The sequence below is a fragment of the Jaculus jaculus genome, chromosome 1, assembly GCF_020740685.1.
Source record: "Jaculus jaculus isolate mJacJac1 chromosome 1, mJacJac1.mat.Y.cur, whole genome shotgun sequence".
NCBI lineage: Eukaryota > Metazoa > Chordata > Mammalia > Rodentia > Dipodidae > Jaculus > Jaculus jaculus.
Genome location: NC_059102.1, coordinates 109,154,936 through 109,172,154, shown reverse-complemented (window position 1 = coordinate 109,172,154; position 17,219 = coordinate 109,154,936). Strand labels below are relative to the sequence as shown.

Below are 17,219 nucleotides of genomic sequence, written 5' to 3'. Positions count from 1 at the left end.
TCCCCCCCACACACTTTCTCCTTTGAAGTTCCATTTTCCATCATATTACCTCCCCATCACAGTCATTGTACTTACATATATACAATATCAACCTATTAAGTACCCTCCTCCCTTCCTTTCTCTTCCCTTAATGTCTCCTTTTTAACTTACTGGCTTTTGCTACTAAGTATTTTCATTCTCATGCAGAAGTCCAGTCATCTGTAGCTAGGATCCCCATATGAGAGAGAACATGTGGCACTTGGCTTTCCGGGCCTGGGTTACCTCACTTAGTATAATCCTTTCCAGGTCCATCCATTTTTCTGCAAATTTCATAACAAGAAGTGCTTTTCTTACTGTGGTAAAATATACATAATAAAATTCCCATCTGGGCCATATGTACAGTTTCAGTTTAGTGGTAACAAGGACAGTCACGTGGTTATGCAACTGTCATATTACCCATCTCCAGAACCTTTGCATCACCCAAACTGAGACTGTGTATCCATTGATGCTAATTCCCTGTTCCCTCCTGTCCTCACCCCTGGTGGCCATTGTCCCACTTTCTGTCTCTAGGAATTTAACTTCTCCAGGTACCTCACATAATTAGAATCAGACAGTATTTCTTTCTGTCTGCCTTTTTCTTTTAGAGGCACACCCATGTTGTAGCATGTAGCAGAATTTCATCTGTATAAAGGCTGAATAGTATGCCTCTCTATGTGTGTACCACAGAGTGCTTCGTTAGCCATCCATCAACAGACACCTGGGCTCTTTCCACTGTCTGGACATTGTGAGTAATGTCATAGGAACACTGCTGCCGCGGTTGGAATGTGGCCTCTCCTCCACAGGCTTAAGTGTTTGCACGGGGCCAGCTGTTGACACCATTTTGGGAGGTGGAACCTCTAGGAGATGGGGCCTCGCTGGAGGAAGTGAGTCTCTGAGGGGGAGGCCTTGACAGTTGTAGCCTGGCCCCATGCTAACCCAGGCTGTCTCCGCTTGCTGGTTCACTGACATGTGAGGAGTCCCATCCGCACACGCCACCGCTGTGAACTCACCGTGGTGGGCTGTGTCCTTTCAAACCACAAGACAAAGCAAACCCCTCCTCCCATAAGTTGCTTCTGCAGGGTATCTTGTCACACATGAGAAAAGTAAGTGATACAAGGACTTGCAAGTGTCAGCTGAAGTCCCTGCTGCCATTTGTCGGGGGTTATCCCCAAGACTAGGGCTGCTGGGGCAGGTGGTAACCTGTGCTTGAACCACTGGAGAGCTGTCATTGTTCCCCCAAGAGCTGACCACAGTGCATTCCCACTGGCACATCCCAAGGGCTCCCCCAGCTCCACACCCCCACAAACACTAGTTGCTCTCTGACTTTGATAATAGCTATCCCAGCGGGGTGAACAAGAAGTGCTTTTAAGATCATCTTCTCTTAAAGAGAGAGTATCAGAGGCCTGGAGGGAGGACAGTCACCCCAAAGGAACAGATCACAAGCACGTCGTTGACAGAACAAGACCCGGAAGCAGGGTCCACTGACCGCTCCCCTTCCCTGTCCCCGTTCTTTCTCCTCAACCTCATGTTGGGGTTTCTAAAGCTGCATGGCAGAGACCACAGCCAGGTACATGCTTTAGGTTGGCTCTACCTGATCCAAACTTTTAAAAAAGAAACCAAACAATGTCAACGTGAAAAACCATGGGAGAGGGGCTAGGGAGACGGTTCTGTTGGTAAAATACCTGCCTCAGTGCACGAGCATCTGGGGCCACTCCGCAGTATCCGCGTAAAAATGCAAATGTGACTGCACACTTGTAATCCCAGGGGAGGTGAAGGTAGGAGGATCTTTGTGGCTTTGTGGCCAGCCAGTCTAGCCCAATTAGTGAGCCCCAAACCAATGAGAGACCTGTGCAAAAAAAAAGAAAGCTGGACTGTGTTTCGAAGAACTAAGACTTGAAGGTGTCTTCTGACCTCCATATGTATGTGCTTGCTCTCTCTCTCTCTCTCACACACGCACAGAAAATGTGAGAGGCATTATCCTATAAAGTTTCTGCTTTCTTCCTCCCCTACCACCACCAAAAACGTTTCCTGGGCCCGTGTTCTAGCACTGCAATGTCAAAACAGTTATTGTCTTGAAAAGGTCATTGGTCCCCAGTGTGTCACAGCCCCCCAACACCAAGTGCTGATACCCTTCCACATTGCTGGCCCTGGGGACACTAGAGTTTGCAGCCCCCTGCCTTCCAGGCACACGCACATCTGTCATTCTGTGTGTCACAACATCACAGATTCGTGCCACTTTTCCCTTCTTTCCTCTGTTCTGCATTGTCTGAATGTCTTGGGTATTTCTTCACTATAAAAGAGAAACTATGGACTGGAGAGATGCCTCAACAGTTAAAGGTGCTTCCTTATAAAGACTGATGGCCCTAGTAAAGCCAGATGCACAAAGCGGTGCATGCATCTGGAGTTTGTTTACAGTGGCAAGAGGCCCTGGTATGCCCATTCCCTCTGTCTCCCCTCTCTCCCTCTCTCTCTTCCTCAAATAAATAAACTCTGTTTTTTTAAGGGGAACAAAATTGCAAATGCATAGCAAAATATAAACAGACATAACTGGGCAGCCTGCCCTGAGGACAGGAGGACAGGCAATGTCAGGGAACACCAGCCAGATCCTTGCCTGCTCGTGCCTCTTGCAGGAATTCCCAGGCGAGCTGAGCAGGCTGGCCCTGCCTGATCCATTGCTCCCTTCTCAGTGGCAGTGGTGGGAAGGAGATAGCTTAGTTTGCTGAGGACAGCCCTCTAAACCAGCCCCTCCTTGTAGCAACTCACTTGGGCTCTGCTTTGTCTCTGCTGACAGGTGAGGAACGACCTGACCGGGGTTCTGTACGGCGAGGACATTGAGATTTCAGACACGGAAAGCTTCTCCAATGACCCTTGCACAAGTGTGAAAAAGCTTAAGGTAGGCACAGCCGGCCCCTAGCGTGGCCATCCTCCCTGTATCCCTGCACGCTCTCCCTGTGACACAACCGTAAGTTTGGTTTGGGCCTCCATTGCATTCCATCCTTGGTACCTTCAGACATCAGAGAAGCTTCTGGAAGTTATCCTGGTCACTTGCTGGGTATCCCACGCTGAGGGCACTGTCTGCCAAGCTTAGCACAGTGCCCTTAGAGCTGCCTAAGCAAGTTTATCTCTCCTCAACGCATGGGCTGAGGGACAAGCAGGGTGCCTGTGGAATCTTCTCTTCTGTGGAGGGCTGAGAGCCAGGACCTGCCTCACCCATCACAAAAGTGCTGTTGACACTGAGAACTCAGCTCCCAACCACAGCCAGCGACACTCACTCTAGGGACAGAAAACATCAACTAGAGGTTCCCATCGTTGTAAGGCTCTACCTGTCACTTGTCCACTTCTTCCACAAACTCTCTCCAACTCCTCTCAGAAGCCATCCCCTCTCCTGGGCTCCCTGATGCCATCAGACCTGCTTCTGTCCTCACATTGCTCATGGCATGGCCAGGTAGACAGTCACTGCTCAAGGACACAAAGGGTACCCGGACCCAAGGGCAGGAAGTGATCCATGCTACCTGGGAGAGGAGTCAGACAAAGCTCCAAGGAAGACACAGCACAAGACAAGGGCTGTTCGGATGGACAGGCTCCTAGGCTGATATGAAGCGTGGTAGGCGTGTGCCTCTGCGGCCAGAAGCAGTGGGGGTTCCACAGAGCTGCAGTAGCGGGGGGGCGGGGGCCGCTAGGGACCACGATGAAGCCAGGAGCAGAGGTTTGAGCTGGTTGCTAAGAAGCTTGGTCTTACCACAAGAGTGCACAGAAGTAGCTGGCAGTTTGTACAAAAGTGTCAAAGCTGTGGACTTCTCTCTTCTGTCCCCTCATGCCCGCAGGTAAAGTCTCTGGCATGGAGAATCCAGATGCCAAGGGCTAGTGTCTAACTTGGGCTGGCCCAGGGTTACACCAGACAGGAAGTGGCGCTTCTGAGCTGTATTTCAGTTTGTAGATGGGCGTATCCACCGCCCAGAGGTGGGGAGTCAGAGAAGCCAGGTACTACCTCCTTGTTTCCTCCAGGGCAGATGGAGCCTCTGCACATGAGCAGCAATAGGAACACATGAGGCAGCCCAAGGCCCAGGAGGGGGTGGGCAAAGGCTGTGTTGTGAGGGTCCAGCTGAGGTGTTAGGGCCTGGAAGACTGGGGGCCAGAGACTGGGATAGAGGGAGAGCTATGGCTGCCATCCATGGAGCTTCTTCCCGGGGAAGGAACCTGAAATGGCCCCTGGCCTTGGCAGCCCAGCTGAGTTCAAGGGCTTCTGAGTTGAAAGGCTTTGTGTGCAGAGCGAGGTGCTAGTTAAAAGTCTGCATGAAGTCATAGGCGGAACTGGGTGCTCTTCAACCCACTTTAACTTGGAGGAGTGACATGAGTGATGACAAGAAAGAACAACCAAAATAGCCAGCTTTTCAGGCCATGGACCCAAGGCTGGCTGGCCCTGTTCACCCTTGACTTCTGTCCTCTCACATGGGCTTCCCCAAAGCCCTCTAGCAGAGGAAGGTTTTGTAGACCCACTTCACAGATGGGAGCCTGAAGAACTGCCCCGAGATACCTAGGGGAAGTGGAGGGCAGGAATTCTAATCCAGGTCAGTGCTGCCCCTGCCTGGCTCTCCACAGCACCCTGCATCATGGTCCTGGGAAAGGATTCCAGCATTGCACAGCCCAGAAGCACAGGCCAGAGCATAGTGGGCTGGTTGTTGGCCCAGGGTTTGCTGTGTGTCGAGGTGCCCCTAGACACCTGTGTGGCCCCTTTCTGGGCCTTCTCTAGTCTTTGCTTAGTCATCTCCCAGAGGCCTCCGCCGATGCTGTTTTTAAAATTAAAGTCCTTGCTCCTCAAACTCCCACTTCTTCCTTTCTCCTAATTGTCTCCATTTCGTGGATCGACATCAGTATTAGTTTCCTGGGGCTGTGGTAACGAAGCACCACAAACAAGGCAGCTTCCGAGAACAGAATGTATTCTTTCCCAAATCGAGAGATAGACATGTGGGTCCTTTGAAGGCTCTAGGTCCCCCTATGCCCTTCCCCTTGCCTCTGTGTCAACACAGTCCTTGGCAGGTCCTGGTTTGCAGCTGCTGAGCTCCACCTGTGCCTTTTGTGGCACCTCCCCCCACACACCCCCTTCCCACTTCTCTCCACACTGTTCTCTTATTAGGACACCTGTCATGTTGGATTAAGAGTCCTCTCATCCTAACTTGCATCGGCAGTGACCCTGTTTTTAAATGAGGTTACATTCCAAGATCCTGGGGTTAGGACTTCAACATACCTATACAGCCTCAGCCTGCTGCAACATTGGATAGACTATCCACTTTATCTCATTGTTTTAGCACTGACCTCTTCCATTAGACATCAGAGCACAGGTTCTGGCTAGGTTGGTCATTGTCTTATTTCCCATTACCTAGCGCCAAACCTAATTCGCCCAATGAGTTGGGAGTGTGTGTGAATGATCTTCCAAGTCTGGACAAAGTCAACAGAGGACACATGAAGAAAAGGCACTAAGTTCTAGAAAGCTTGGAAGAAAAGCAAGGCTCTGCTTTATTGTAGTCAAGGTGCAGGGGGCAAGGAAGAAAGTCTGTATCGGAGCAGGAAAGGGATCTGGGGTGGAGGCAGCAGAGAGCAGAGTTTGCCAGGAGAAGGGAAAATCAATGAGGTGGAGGACAAACCTGAGATGCTCTGCCCGGACTCAGAGGAAATGGCCAAAGAGATCAATCCAATAAGAGAAAAGAGCTATGTGGATACTGGAGAAGGGGGCTGCTAAAGAGGAAATCCGGACACATGAACCTGAACCAAAAGCAAAAGCAAACGCAGAACAAACACCCCATGACAACAGCACACATAGGCGCCAGAGTTAGGTCCCAGCACCATGGTACGGTGGAGAGAACAGGGCCACTGTAAGAAGTAGCTGGGTCCATGGGGCAGGAAGTAGGTGAGATAACCCTGGAGCCTCTTGCAGTGCCAAATGAAGTGCTCAGGACAGCATCTCATGCAGTTGGGATGGGATCACAGAGGCACCAATGCCCCCCCCCCAAAAAAAGCAAGAGCCTGAGCTGGAGGGATAGCAAAGCCAAAAGACCCAGGTTCAATTCCCAAGACCCACATAAGCCACATGCACAAGGTGGCATATGTGTCTGGAGTTTGTTTGCAATGGCTGGAGGCCCTATCATGCCCATTCTCTTTGTTTCTCTCTCTGTGTGTCTGTCTCATAAATAAATAAATAAACTTTTTTAAAAAAAATGCAAGAGCTCCAGTGACCAATGCTGGAGCACTTGATCAATAAAAGTAGCATTGGTATGTATCCCCAAGTTTATAATAAATGCCCACAAATCTATACTTGCACAAGTGATTGAATAAATGAGAGAGTGAGGCAACAGAATTCCAAGCAACTTAATCTAGATCCTTCATGCTCAAAGAAGGTAGGCCATAATGACTCCGTTACTCACTTTTCTCAACATGGTGATAAAATAAATGGCAGAACAAACACAAGGGGCGAGAGGTTTAACTCAGAGTTTTAGGGCTATCATCCCATCATGGGGCAGGCATGGCACAGTTCATGGTGGTAGGAGTGTTGAACAGGGACTCCTCACATTCTGGGGGGGGGCAGACAGGGAGCAGAGCCCGACTATAACACAAAGGTCCACTCCTAGTGGTGTCCAGGTAGGCCCCACCTCCTCAAGATTCTATAACTTCCCAAAACAGTGGCCCCAGCTGGAGACCAAGTGTTTAAATACGTGAGCCTATGGGGAACATTTCACGGTCAACCTGTAACAATTCCCCACTTATTAGGTTGCTTCCTTCCCAAGAGTACATCATGAGAGAGGGAAGAAAGCATTATCTGACAGAGGAAGAGCCAGGCCATCAAGGTCAGAGTCAATAGTGAACAGCTGTGTTCTAGCCAACCCAGAACCCAGGGATAATAAAATACTTGGCCCAACTCCATTTGAAGCCAGCTTACTGAGTGTCTGGTCAGTGCTTGTCAGCACTGCCATGGTAACCATAATAGGAACTGTCTGAGCCCAAGGAGATGTGGCAAATAATTGTGCTGTAGCATCTGGATTAGTTACTTTCTCATTGCTGGCACAACATACCCATCCAGAAGCAGCTTATGGAAAGAACGTGTTCATTTTGGCTTACAGTTTCAAGAAGCCATTTCATCACAGTATGGGCAATGTGGCCAGAGCAACCAGACATCTTCCCATCAAAGGGGAGAAAGTAGAAGGGGTAAGAGTGCCAAACAGGGCAGGACTCTAACACCTCAAGGCTGGGTCCCAGTGACACACTACCTCCAGCAAGGCTCCATCTCTTAAAGGTTCCACAAACTTCACAAAGAGTGCCACCATCTGGGTATTAAGCACTCAAACACATGAGTCTATTGGAGACGTTCCACGTCCAAACCACCACAGCATCCTAGAAGGAGCCCAGACATAGGAAAAAGTAAAGTTTGAGAAGATGATGGGCAGTGGGTAATGGTTATGTATCAGTTTCATTTGGATCATTAGGCAGTATATTGTATATGAAGCATACTGCCTAATATCTTATGCTGCCTAATATATAGCGCATATATATATGTGTGTGTGTGTGTGTGTGTGTGTGTGTGTGTGTTTGTAATTGGTGAGTGCTGTGTGAGAACTCTCTATATTATTTTTACAATATTGCTGCAAATACAAAATGCTTCTTCAATGATTAATTTACTTTAAAAATAGGAAACCAACCTAAGTGGACTCAAAACAGACCTCATAGATTGGCTCACATGAAGTCACCAATAGCCAACCTCTTTCGAACTACAAAATCCACAGTTAAAAGCATAAATGTGGAGTCTTATTACAGATTAGCTGATCACTCTTCATTCTGGCTACATTGGTGCAAAAGCAGTGACATTCAGAAACATTTTGGCAAATGTTTTGATGTACAAACTTTAAGGAGAACCTCAAATATCTAGACCAGAACAAGAAAAATAAAACATAATGCTTTCCTCAAGGGCCCCAGACCCCGGCTCCTCTCTTGCCTGTAGCATTAAATCCCAGAGCAAATGGTACTGCTGGGACACACTGTGCTATATGAAGCTTGCACAATGTTCCAGCCAGGTGCCCTTCTTGAAGTTAATCCTGGGGACCTCCACCAGCCAGCTGAGAGCAGTGGCACGTTTTATAACTGAGGTCGTGATAGGAACAGCCAAGACCATAGAAACCATGGAAGGAGAGCCAAGTCTAAATAACTGCTATAAGAGTGTAACCAGATAGAAAAGCACATGTAATTTCACACAGAAAATAAAAACAGGTACTGTAGTAATAATAACTGAGATGTGAAGCTCCAAATTCCATTCTCGAAGCCTACAAAACAGGGAAGATTTTTAAAAAGGGTGCAGAGCTCCTAATCTAAATGAGGAGAGGGACACAAAGAGGCCTTTTGCACATGTGTCTCATAATTAGAGACGAGGTCAGGGTGAGCTCAGTGGTGGAGCCCTTGCCTAGCTTGAACAGCGCCTCGGGTTCCATTCCCAGCACTGCAAAGAAAAAACAATGTAGAGAAATCTAAGCTGAGGAATGCTGTGAGGGCTGGAGAGACGGCTCAGGGGGCAAGGGCACTTGCTGTGCAGGCACGAGGACCTGAGTCTAATGCTCAGCACCCACGTAAGGAGATGGGTGTGCGGTACACGACTGTAACTCCAGAGCTGAAGGGAGCAGAGACAGGAGGATTGCTAGTGCTAGCTGAAAAACAGGTTCACTGAGACACTGTCTCAGGGAAATGAGGCGGAAGAGAGACAGAGAACACCTGATGTCTCCCTCTGGCCTCTGCACACGAGGGGCACGTGTATCTGTACACACACACACACACGTACACACGCATGCCCCACATAGTACTGCACACAAGAGACACAGTTTGTGTATGTCAAACATTGTTTGTTTTTTTAAAAGAAAGCTTTGAATCATTTGGTAGTAAGTAGAACCAGAAGCTGCTCAAACACAAAAGATAAAAGCAAAGAAACTCTGGTCCCTTTCTCAAAAATGTGAAAACTGGAAGCTCAGAACAGATCATTACAGACAGCCATGAGGATTCTAGCCAGAAATTCACATAGGTCAGCCTCACCCTTAAAAGATAAAGCAAGAGCCAGGTATGGTGGCACACTCCTTTAATCCCAGAACTTGGGAGGCTGGGGTAAGAGGATCGCTGTGAGTTTGAGACTACAGAGTGAATTCCAAGTCAGCCTGGACTAGAGTGAGACCCTGCCTTGAAAAAAAAAAAAAAACCTAAGAAAATAAATAAAAGACAAGCACGTATAGTCTGTGTTCTTTGGGTTTTGTTTGTTTTGGGTTTTGGTTTGGTTTGTAAAACAAGATCTACATTGTCCAAGTGGACTTGAACTCTCAATCCTCCTGTCTCCAGTGTCAAAAGTACAGGTATGCCAGGCATCCAGAACATATGAAAAATAATTTACAATAAAATGATGTTGAAAGGTTAAAGGTTGGGCAAATGTCTACCATGATGCAGTCAGAATTCTGCCAAAGAGAATTTAAGGCCCAGACACTCAGTAGGACCAAGGAGGGTGGCTTTCTACTGAGGAGGGGGCAGTTTGCTGTGAAATTACCAGGTGAGTGGATTGTTACTGCTCCAAATGACACCTCAATAAAATAAGAGAGTCTGTTGAGCCACAGAGGGGCCTGGGCTTGGGAGACATTCATTGCATCTGTCCCAGTCTTGGGCAGATGAGCCAGTCCAAAGAAGGACATTTAACAATGAAATTAATAAGGATGATCTGGTAGACTGCTGTCAACCTTTGTATCATATAGTTAGGAAATAACTCATTTCCGTGTGGCGAAACCCCAGGGCCTTCTGAGCTCATCCTAGTCTATTCTGGATAAGGAGCTTTAAGGCATGCTACCAGTCTGGGCCAGCAAGCCCCTTACCCAATTTCAGCAGAGGCCAAACATAGGGCTTCAGGAGCAAACTCCAGGCCTTGGCCTCCCCTTCTGTCCACTTCAGGTGCTACATCTACCTTTCTTTCTAGTTTTTCTTTCTTTTACTTTTATTTTTTCTTTCTTTCTTTCTTTCTTTTTTTTTTTTGAGGTAAGTTTTCACTCCAGCCCAGACTGACCTAGAATTCACTATATATTCTTAGGATGGTCTTGAACTCACCCCCATCCTTCTACCTTTGCCTGTCAAGTGCTGGGATTAAAGACGTGCACCACCACGCCCAGCCTGCATCTGCCCTTCTTGAAGTCACCCAGCCCCTCATTACAGTCTCACTGTTGGGGCATGTTGGTGCGTGTGCTAGTTCAACGACTGGGCATTGGTAGTTCATGGCCCCTGACTCTGGGCCAGAGATGTGAGCACAGTTGTCTGGTGGAAGAGGACAACACTGTCATGGAAAGAATAGGAACTTTAAAAAAAGTTTTGTTTATTTTTATTTATTTATTTGAGGGCGACTGACAGAGAAAGAGGCAGAGAGAGAGAGAATGGGCGCGCCAGGGCCTTCAGCAACTGCAAACGAACTCAGATGCATATGTCACCTTGTGCATCTGGCTTACGTGGATATTGGGGAGTTGAGCCTCAAACTGGGGTCCTTAAGCCCCACAGGCAAGGGCTTAACCATTAAGCCACCTCTCCAGACCCAAGAATAGGAACTTTAAAAAAAAAAAAAAAAAGGATTGTTTTTTGTTTTGTTTTTGTTTGAGGTAGGGTCTCACTCTAGTTCAGGCTGACCTGGAATTCACTGTGTAGTTTCAGGGTGGCCTCGAACTCATGGTGATCCTCCTACCTCTGCCTCCTGAGTGCTGGGATTAAAGGCAGGCACCACCATGCCCGGCTTAAAAAGGATTTTGTTATTGTTGTTCATTTTTATTTATTTATTTGAGAGTGACAGAGAAAGAGGGAGGTAGAGAGAGAGAGAGAATGGGCACACCAGGGCCTCCAGCCACTGCAAACGAACTCCAGACACATGCACCCCCTTGCACATCTGGCTAACGTGGGTCCTGGGGAATCGAGCCTCAAACCAGGGTCCTTAGGCTTCACAGGCAAGTGTTTAACTGCTAAGCCATTTCTCCAGCCCTTAAAAAGCGTTTTGTTGTGCAACAAAACAGATTCAAAACCACATAAATGAAATACTCTAATGAATCCTATAAGGACATCACCCAAGTCAGAGAACTTTGCCAGGCCCAGAGCCCCTGGGATCTGCCCATCACTGTAACTCCCTTTCCTGCCTTTCACAGACATACCGCTCCCTCTAGAGGTCACTCACAGGATTCCCTTTGGTTTATCGGGTACAAGCATGTGTGTGTGTGTGTGTGTGTGTGTGTGTGTGTGTGTGTGTACATGTGTTTGTGTGATAGCCTAAAGGTGTGTGCATGGGTATTCATGTTCGTGTGCATATACAATCATGCACATGCATATGTTAGTGTGTACATATGTGTTTGTGTGACGGCCTGAGTGTGCACAAGTGTGTGAGTGTAGGAGCATGTGCATGTGAGTACATGTGTGTTTGTGTGAGCATGCATGTGTATGTGTTAGTGCGTACATGTGTTTGTATGACAGTGTTAAATTGTGTGCATAAGTGTGAATGTATGAGCATATGCATGTGTGTGAATACATGTGTGTTAATACAAACGTGTTAGTTGGTGTCACATGTGCATGTATATGAATTTGTGCCCATGTGTACACCTATGGTCATATGCCTATGAATGCTTATATGTGAGTGGGTGTGTGGTTGTGTGTGCATTTGTGACTGTGTTTGAATGTGTTTATGGGTACACGTTTATGAATGTACGTGTTTAAATGCATGAGTGCTTATTAATGCGTGAGCATTAGTTCATGCTTGTGTGTGTATGGGTGTGTGATATAAATGTGTATTCGTGAGTGTGTTTGTGTGAGTGTGCATGCATTTGAGTGCCTGTTTGTGCATGTGTATGTAAGTGGGTGTGTGATTATGTGTAAGAGTGTCTGTGTGTGCTTGCACTTGTGTGTGTGATTCTGCTCAGAACTCAGAGTTTGAAGTACCATTGTAGCTCTACCCTTGCTCATGATTCTACAACACACTTAACCTGTTGTCCTCCCTCGGCCTCACTTCTGCTTCTCCACTGATGACTGACACTTTCTTGTATGTGCTTTGTGCACAGTTTTATCCATTGGTTCACTCCTCCCACTCACTCTACAGTAGTGGTCCACAAGCAATGTCCCATGAGCTGAATCTGGCCCACCATCTCAGTTTTATAAGTAAAGTTTTATGGGAATACATTCATTTACCCCATTGCTTTTGGCTACTTTTGTGCTATAGCAACAGAACTGAGTAATTGCAACAGAGACTGCATGGCCTATGAAACATAAACTATTTACTATCTGGCCCTTTATAGAAAATGTTTGTGGTTGCTTGCCCTAAAGGTAAGAGCTGTCATTATCCCCATTTTACAAGTAGGGAAACCGAAGCTCAGGGAAGTTAACACCTGCCCGAAGCCACACAGCCGATAAGTGGGCTCCTGAAAGTGCGGTGCCAGAGTGAGGCTGCAGACAGGTGCTTAACGGGCATGGCCTGCTCTCAGCTGCATGCCCACTGGCTCCTTGGTAGCAGGAAGATTTCCTCCAGAGCTTGTTGTCTTCCAAGGTTATGCTCATTCACAAAGGTTTAAAAGCAGCCTCTTCTTCCTGGGCCTTCGCAGCAATGAAACAGAGGGGAGGGGCTTTGCAGCTTCTATCGGTGGAGGAGAGGAGAGCGAGAAGCCTGAGCGAGGCCGTGAGCCCCAGTGAGCTCATCTTCACAGACTTACACAACGGTTGAGCTCCAGCGAGGAATCAGGGAGACTCACTCCTAAGCTGAGCCAGGCTTCCCACTCTAAAAAGACAAGAGATGGGGCCTGTCTCAGTCACTGAGGCATGTGGTCTTTTAAAAGTGAGCCTCAGAAATAGACCAGTTCTGGCTGGAGAGATGACTTAGTGATTAAGGCGCTTGCCTGCAAAGCCTAAGGACCCTGGTTCAATTCCCAAGAACCGACGTAAGCCAGATGCACTTGGTGGCGCATGCATCTGGAGTTCACTTATGCTGGCTGGAGGCCCTGGAACGCCCATTCTCTCCCTCTCTCATAAATAAAATAAATTATTATTTTTTAAAAATATCCCAGTTCTTTGCCAATATGAGTGGGCATTTGTATGGCTCAAATGGTGCAGGAAAGGACCAACATTGACTAAAAAGCTACCAGGTGCTCGGCAGCAGCAGAAGAAAGCCCTAGGCCCGCCAGAGAGGAGGGCAGTGGAATCGGCCTCGGGTCGGGAGGCCTGCCACGAGGAGGCACGTTCATTTCCTGTGGCTGCAGGGACGAGGCTGAGCGGCTGCAGCCCACATGTGTCTCTCACTGTTCCCAAGGCCAGCATGGACCTCAAGCAAGCTCCAGTTGAGGTGTCCCAGAGAGCTGCTTGCTCTGGAATCTAGGGCGAGAGCTTATTCCCTCGTCTTCCAGCCTCTAGAGGTGGCATGCGTTTCTCGCTGATGGCGCTTCCTCTGTCTTCAAGCTACTGCTTGTTTGAAGACCCCCCCCCAATTGGGTCATTCTACTTCTTTCACCCTTGTGATAACAGTGTGCCCATTTAGACGATCAGCTAGCTTAGCCCCATTTACAGTGCGTACCCCCAAAGGCCCTGGAGGTGGGATTCAGACTTCTGTGGAAGACCCTCTCCCCACTCTGCCATAAAGACTTGCACTGGCCTTTGTCTTGTGAGATAGTCCCACAGTGGGGATTGGGCGCTCTCTGTCCCCCTTGCCCCCAGCCAGACGCCTTTACATACATTCAGGCCAGAAGCCCGAGGGCCAGTTTCGCTCAGCGATCTGGAGAAGGAAAAATATTATTTTTATCTGAAGCCAGAGGAGTGCTAAATATACAGGGATTAAAGAAATACCGAGCTTTGCCAGTGGGCTGTCCTCTCTTCTTGCCCTTGTTGGAGTGAGAATGCATGTTTCCTGCTTCTGTGCTTTAGGGACATATCTGATGGGGGGAAAGGCTAAGAGAGATGAATTTGGGTTAAATAAGAGAGCATATTTATTGTAGGGTGGGGAGACCAGCCTACTAAAACCAGGACAGCTTTGGGAAAGGACTCTCCTGGCCCTCTCTAGTTTACCCCAGGCTAGTCATGGGGCTTTGGGTGTGTTGGCCAGAGCCTCTACGTCTGGTCAGGCTGCCTATCAGTCCCCATCGGGCTCAGCCTCCAGTAGCTTGGTGGCTTCTGGTTTCCTGTGCAGGCTGGAGAGGGAGGGCCTGTGACAGACTTCAGGTCACACAGGGGTCTGTGTGAAGGCTGGCCTTGGCCTTCCGTGCAGGGCCCCATACTCCAGAGGTTGGTCTGGCCCCTGATGTTGTTCACTGTCTGCCCTTCTGTCACCTGGGACTGCACGTGCCACTCACAGCCAATCCATTGAACATCTGCTGAGCTCCGAAGCTCAGGCCCAGGTGGCTTCCTCAGCCAGGTCAGCCACAGGCAGGGAGCAGGGTCAGCCCAAGGCTCCGGGGCCACACCCACCTCAGGAGGATGCCTGGGCTGCCCCTTAGATGCTTGCACGGCCTAGCATCTAAGGTTGAATCACCTCTGAGCCAAGGATGGAACTCATGTGAAAGTGGTTGATAGAAGATAGGCGCTCAGAAAAAAGGGGTGAGTCCAAAGGGTTAGCACATATACCCAGCGGAGCTGGGACCCCACACAGGAGTCTTCTGTCAGTGGATCAGATTGGCTGCTGTCTGCAGGGTGTGCACACATGGTGTACCCCCTCTCAGCTGAAGGGGAGGATGAAATGGGGAGCAGTTGGCAGCTGCCCCTTCATTGCAGCTGGGGGTTCTGCTGAAGCATTACACCTACTGCTGAACCCTTTCAGCCTCGGCTTGCTCAAGTGGGCATGATAATGGTGTGTCTTTCCCAGAGAAGGGCCAAGGTTCCACTCAACTGCTAGACAGATCTTGGCATTCTTCCTTATTTTTACCGTGTTGGGTCCTTGCAGAGCGAGGTTACACTAGTTCTTTGAATCACGCTAGCCTTCACTGGTGTTTTGTGTGGGTATGTGCATGCATACGTGTGGTTTTAGGTCCTTAGAGCACCCTTTGGAAACAAAGAACTCTAGACAGAAGATGAGACTGAAACTGAGAAAGAGGAAAGAATATCTCTGTCTGGGCTAGGGCAAGCCTGGGCTACTCTCCAGAGACACAGTCCAGCAGCTTCTGCCTCATGGGTTCTGTTGCATTTATGAGGTCCTGGGGTGGCACTGGGCACCTCTCTCTACCTCTCACCCACTCTCTGGGCCCTTTCATTCCAGATTGTTCCTTCCCTAGGGCAGTGGCCACCTGAGGGTGTGACCTCATTTGCTTTCATCCAATCCCATCTGGGAAGAAGTTAGCATTTTCAGTCCTCCCTGTAGAGCTGGGTACATGAAAGGTTGTGGGATTTCCCAAATGCTGTCACAGAGAGCCACCTGCCTGTTCTCTGGGGATTAAAGCTCTACTCTGTCACTGTCATCCTCAGGGACACTCCTGGCTCCCCCTCCCTACACCCAGTGTTCTAGTTGATTTATTTACTGACTTGTTTTGCTGTCCTGGGACTTGAACCTTGTGCGTGTTAAGCAAGTGCTCTCCCACTAAGCTACAGGTTATCCCTAGGTAGCCGAGGCTTGCCTGCAACTAACTCTGTAGCCCAGGTTGGTCTTGAATTCATGATCTTCCCGCCTCAGCCTCTTGAGTAACTGGGATTACAGGCAGGCCTGTGCCACTAGGCCAGCCTCCCAGTACCCCCCCCCCACACACACACTGCTCCAGGCTGTTAGACCAGCCCAGTGAGCTCTACTCTAGGCAGGGAGGGGACTTGGCTAGAGGCCAGGCCACTGTCAATACAAGTTTTCTCTTTCTCTCCTCTGGATTTACAGGAAAAGGCCCAAGCTATGAGCACTAACTAGTGTAATTCTAGCACTTGTGTGAGTGTGTACCTGTGTGTAGACTCTCAGTTCCCTAAATCCTGTCTTGAAAAACCTAGCCATGCTATCGTAACTTTGGTATGCCAACTTATGCCTGGGGATATGCATGCTCATTTGAGGAGCACCCCAAGCCCTAGTCCTTCCCACTCTTGTCTCTCTCCTGTACCCAGATGTTGGGCTCTCCGTGCCCTAGCATTTGAGGGATGCTGAGGCCCCTCCCACTCGCTAGAATCATAGTAGATGTGAACAGCTTCCTGCTTCTCGGGCTACCTGGCTCCAGAGTCTTTCTCCAGGGCCCTGAGAGGAGGAGCCAGAACCGCTCAGGCCCACCCAAACCTAACAGCCAGGAGCCCAGAACCAGGTGGTCCTTGCAGCATAGTTGTCATGACAACAGAGACACTAAATGGTCCATAAACAACAGAGCTGGTTGTTTATCTGTCAGCAGTTGGTCAGGCAGTCAGCCATGGAGATGTGGGTCCCTCTGTCCATTTGAGAAGTGGGCATTTGCGAAGTGGGCATGTGGACCCAGTTGGTACCAGGTACCAGAACAGTTCAGGCATCAATACAGTGAGGATTATGTCTACCCCCTACCAAATAGCTAAGGACTGGCGGTGAAAGTTTGATGCTACCACATCTGTATACTGTACCATGCCCTAAATGCATGCATACAAATTGTGCTCTATGCCAGCCTAGGGACCACTGCCCTGGCGTCAGGCAAAGAGATGAGCAGGTGGACTTGTGCCATGGTGGAGGCAAGTGCAGGGTCCCCTGCCCAAATAGGGAGATGGCTACTGTTACAGTCAGTTTTGCACCGCTGGCAGAAATCACCCAACCAAGAGCAGCTTGTGGGAAAAGGAGGTTTATTTTGGTTTACAGACTAGAGGGGAAGCTCCATGATGGCAGGGGAAAACGATGGCATGAGCAGAAGGTGGACATCACCCCCTGGCCCACATAAAGTAGACAACGGGAGAGTGTGCCAAACACTGGCAAGGGGAAACTGACTATAACACCCATAACACCCATACGCCCACCCCCAACAATGCACTGCCTCCAGGAAGCATTAATTCCCAAATCCTCTTCAGTTGGGAACCTAGAATTCAGATCACCTGAGTTTATGGGGAACATCTGAATCAAGCCACCACAGCTACCAAGCCCAGCATGGAGCCCAATCTTGGAAAGAAGGGGTGAGCCACAACTATGAGGGGAGAATGAGGAGAGAAAAAGGCATTCTGGATGGACAGATAGCCTGAAGATAGAAAGAGGGGCAGTGGAAGGATAGTGAAAGACGAAGGGG

General features: G+C 48.9%; 1 protein-coding gene across 2 annotated transcripts in view; it reads left to right on the top strand.

Moving 5' to 3' along the window:
- The window catches only part of Gabbr2 (gamma-aminobutyric acid type B receptor subunit 2), a 439,836-nt gene that overhangs the window by 209,076 nt on the left and 213,541 nt on the right, over nt 1-17,219 (top strand). For both annotated transcript variants that reach the window (XM_004656955.2, XM_045141789.1), the window contains exon 4: nt 2,810-2,911. In XM_004656955.2, coding sequence (XP_004657012.2) covers nt 2,810-2,911 — 102 coding nt within the window. The remainder of the gene's footprint in view (nt 1-2,809; nt 2,912-17,219) is intronic.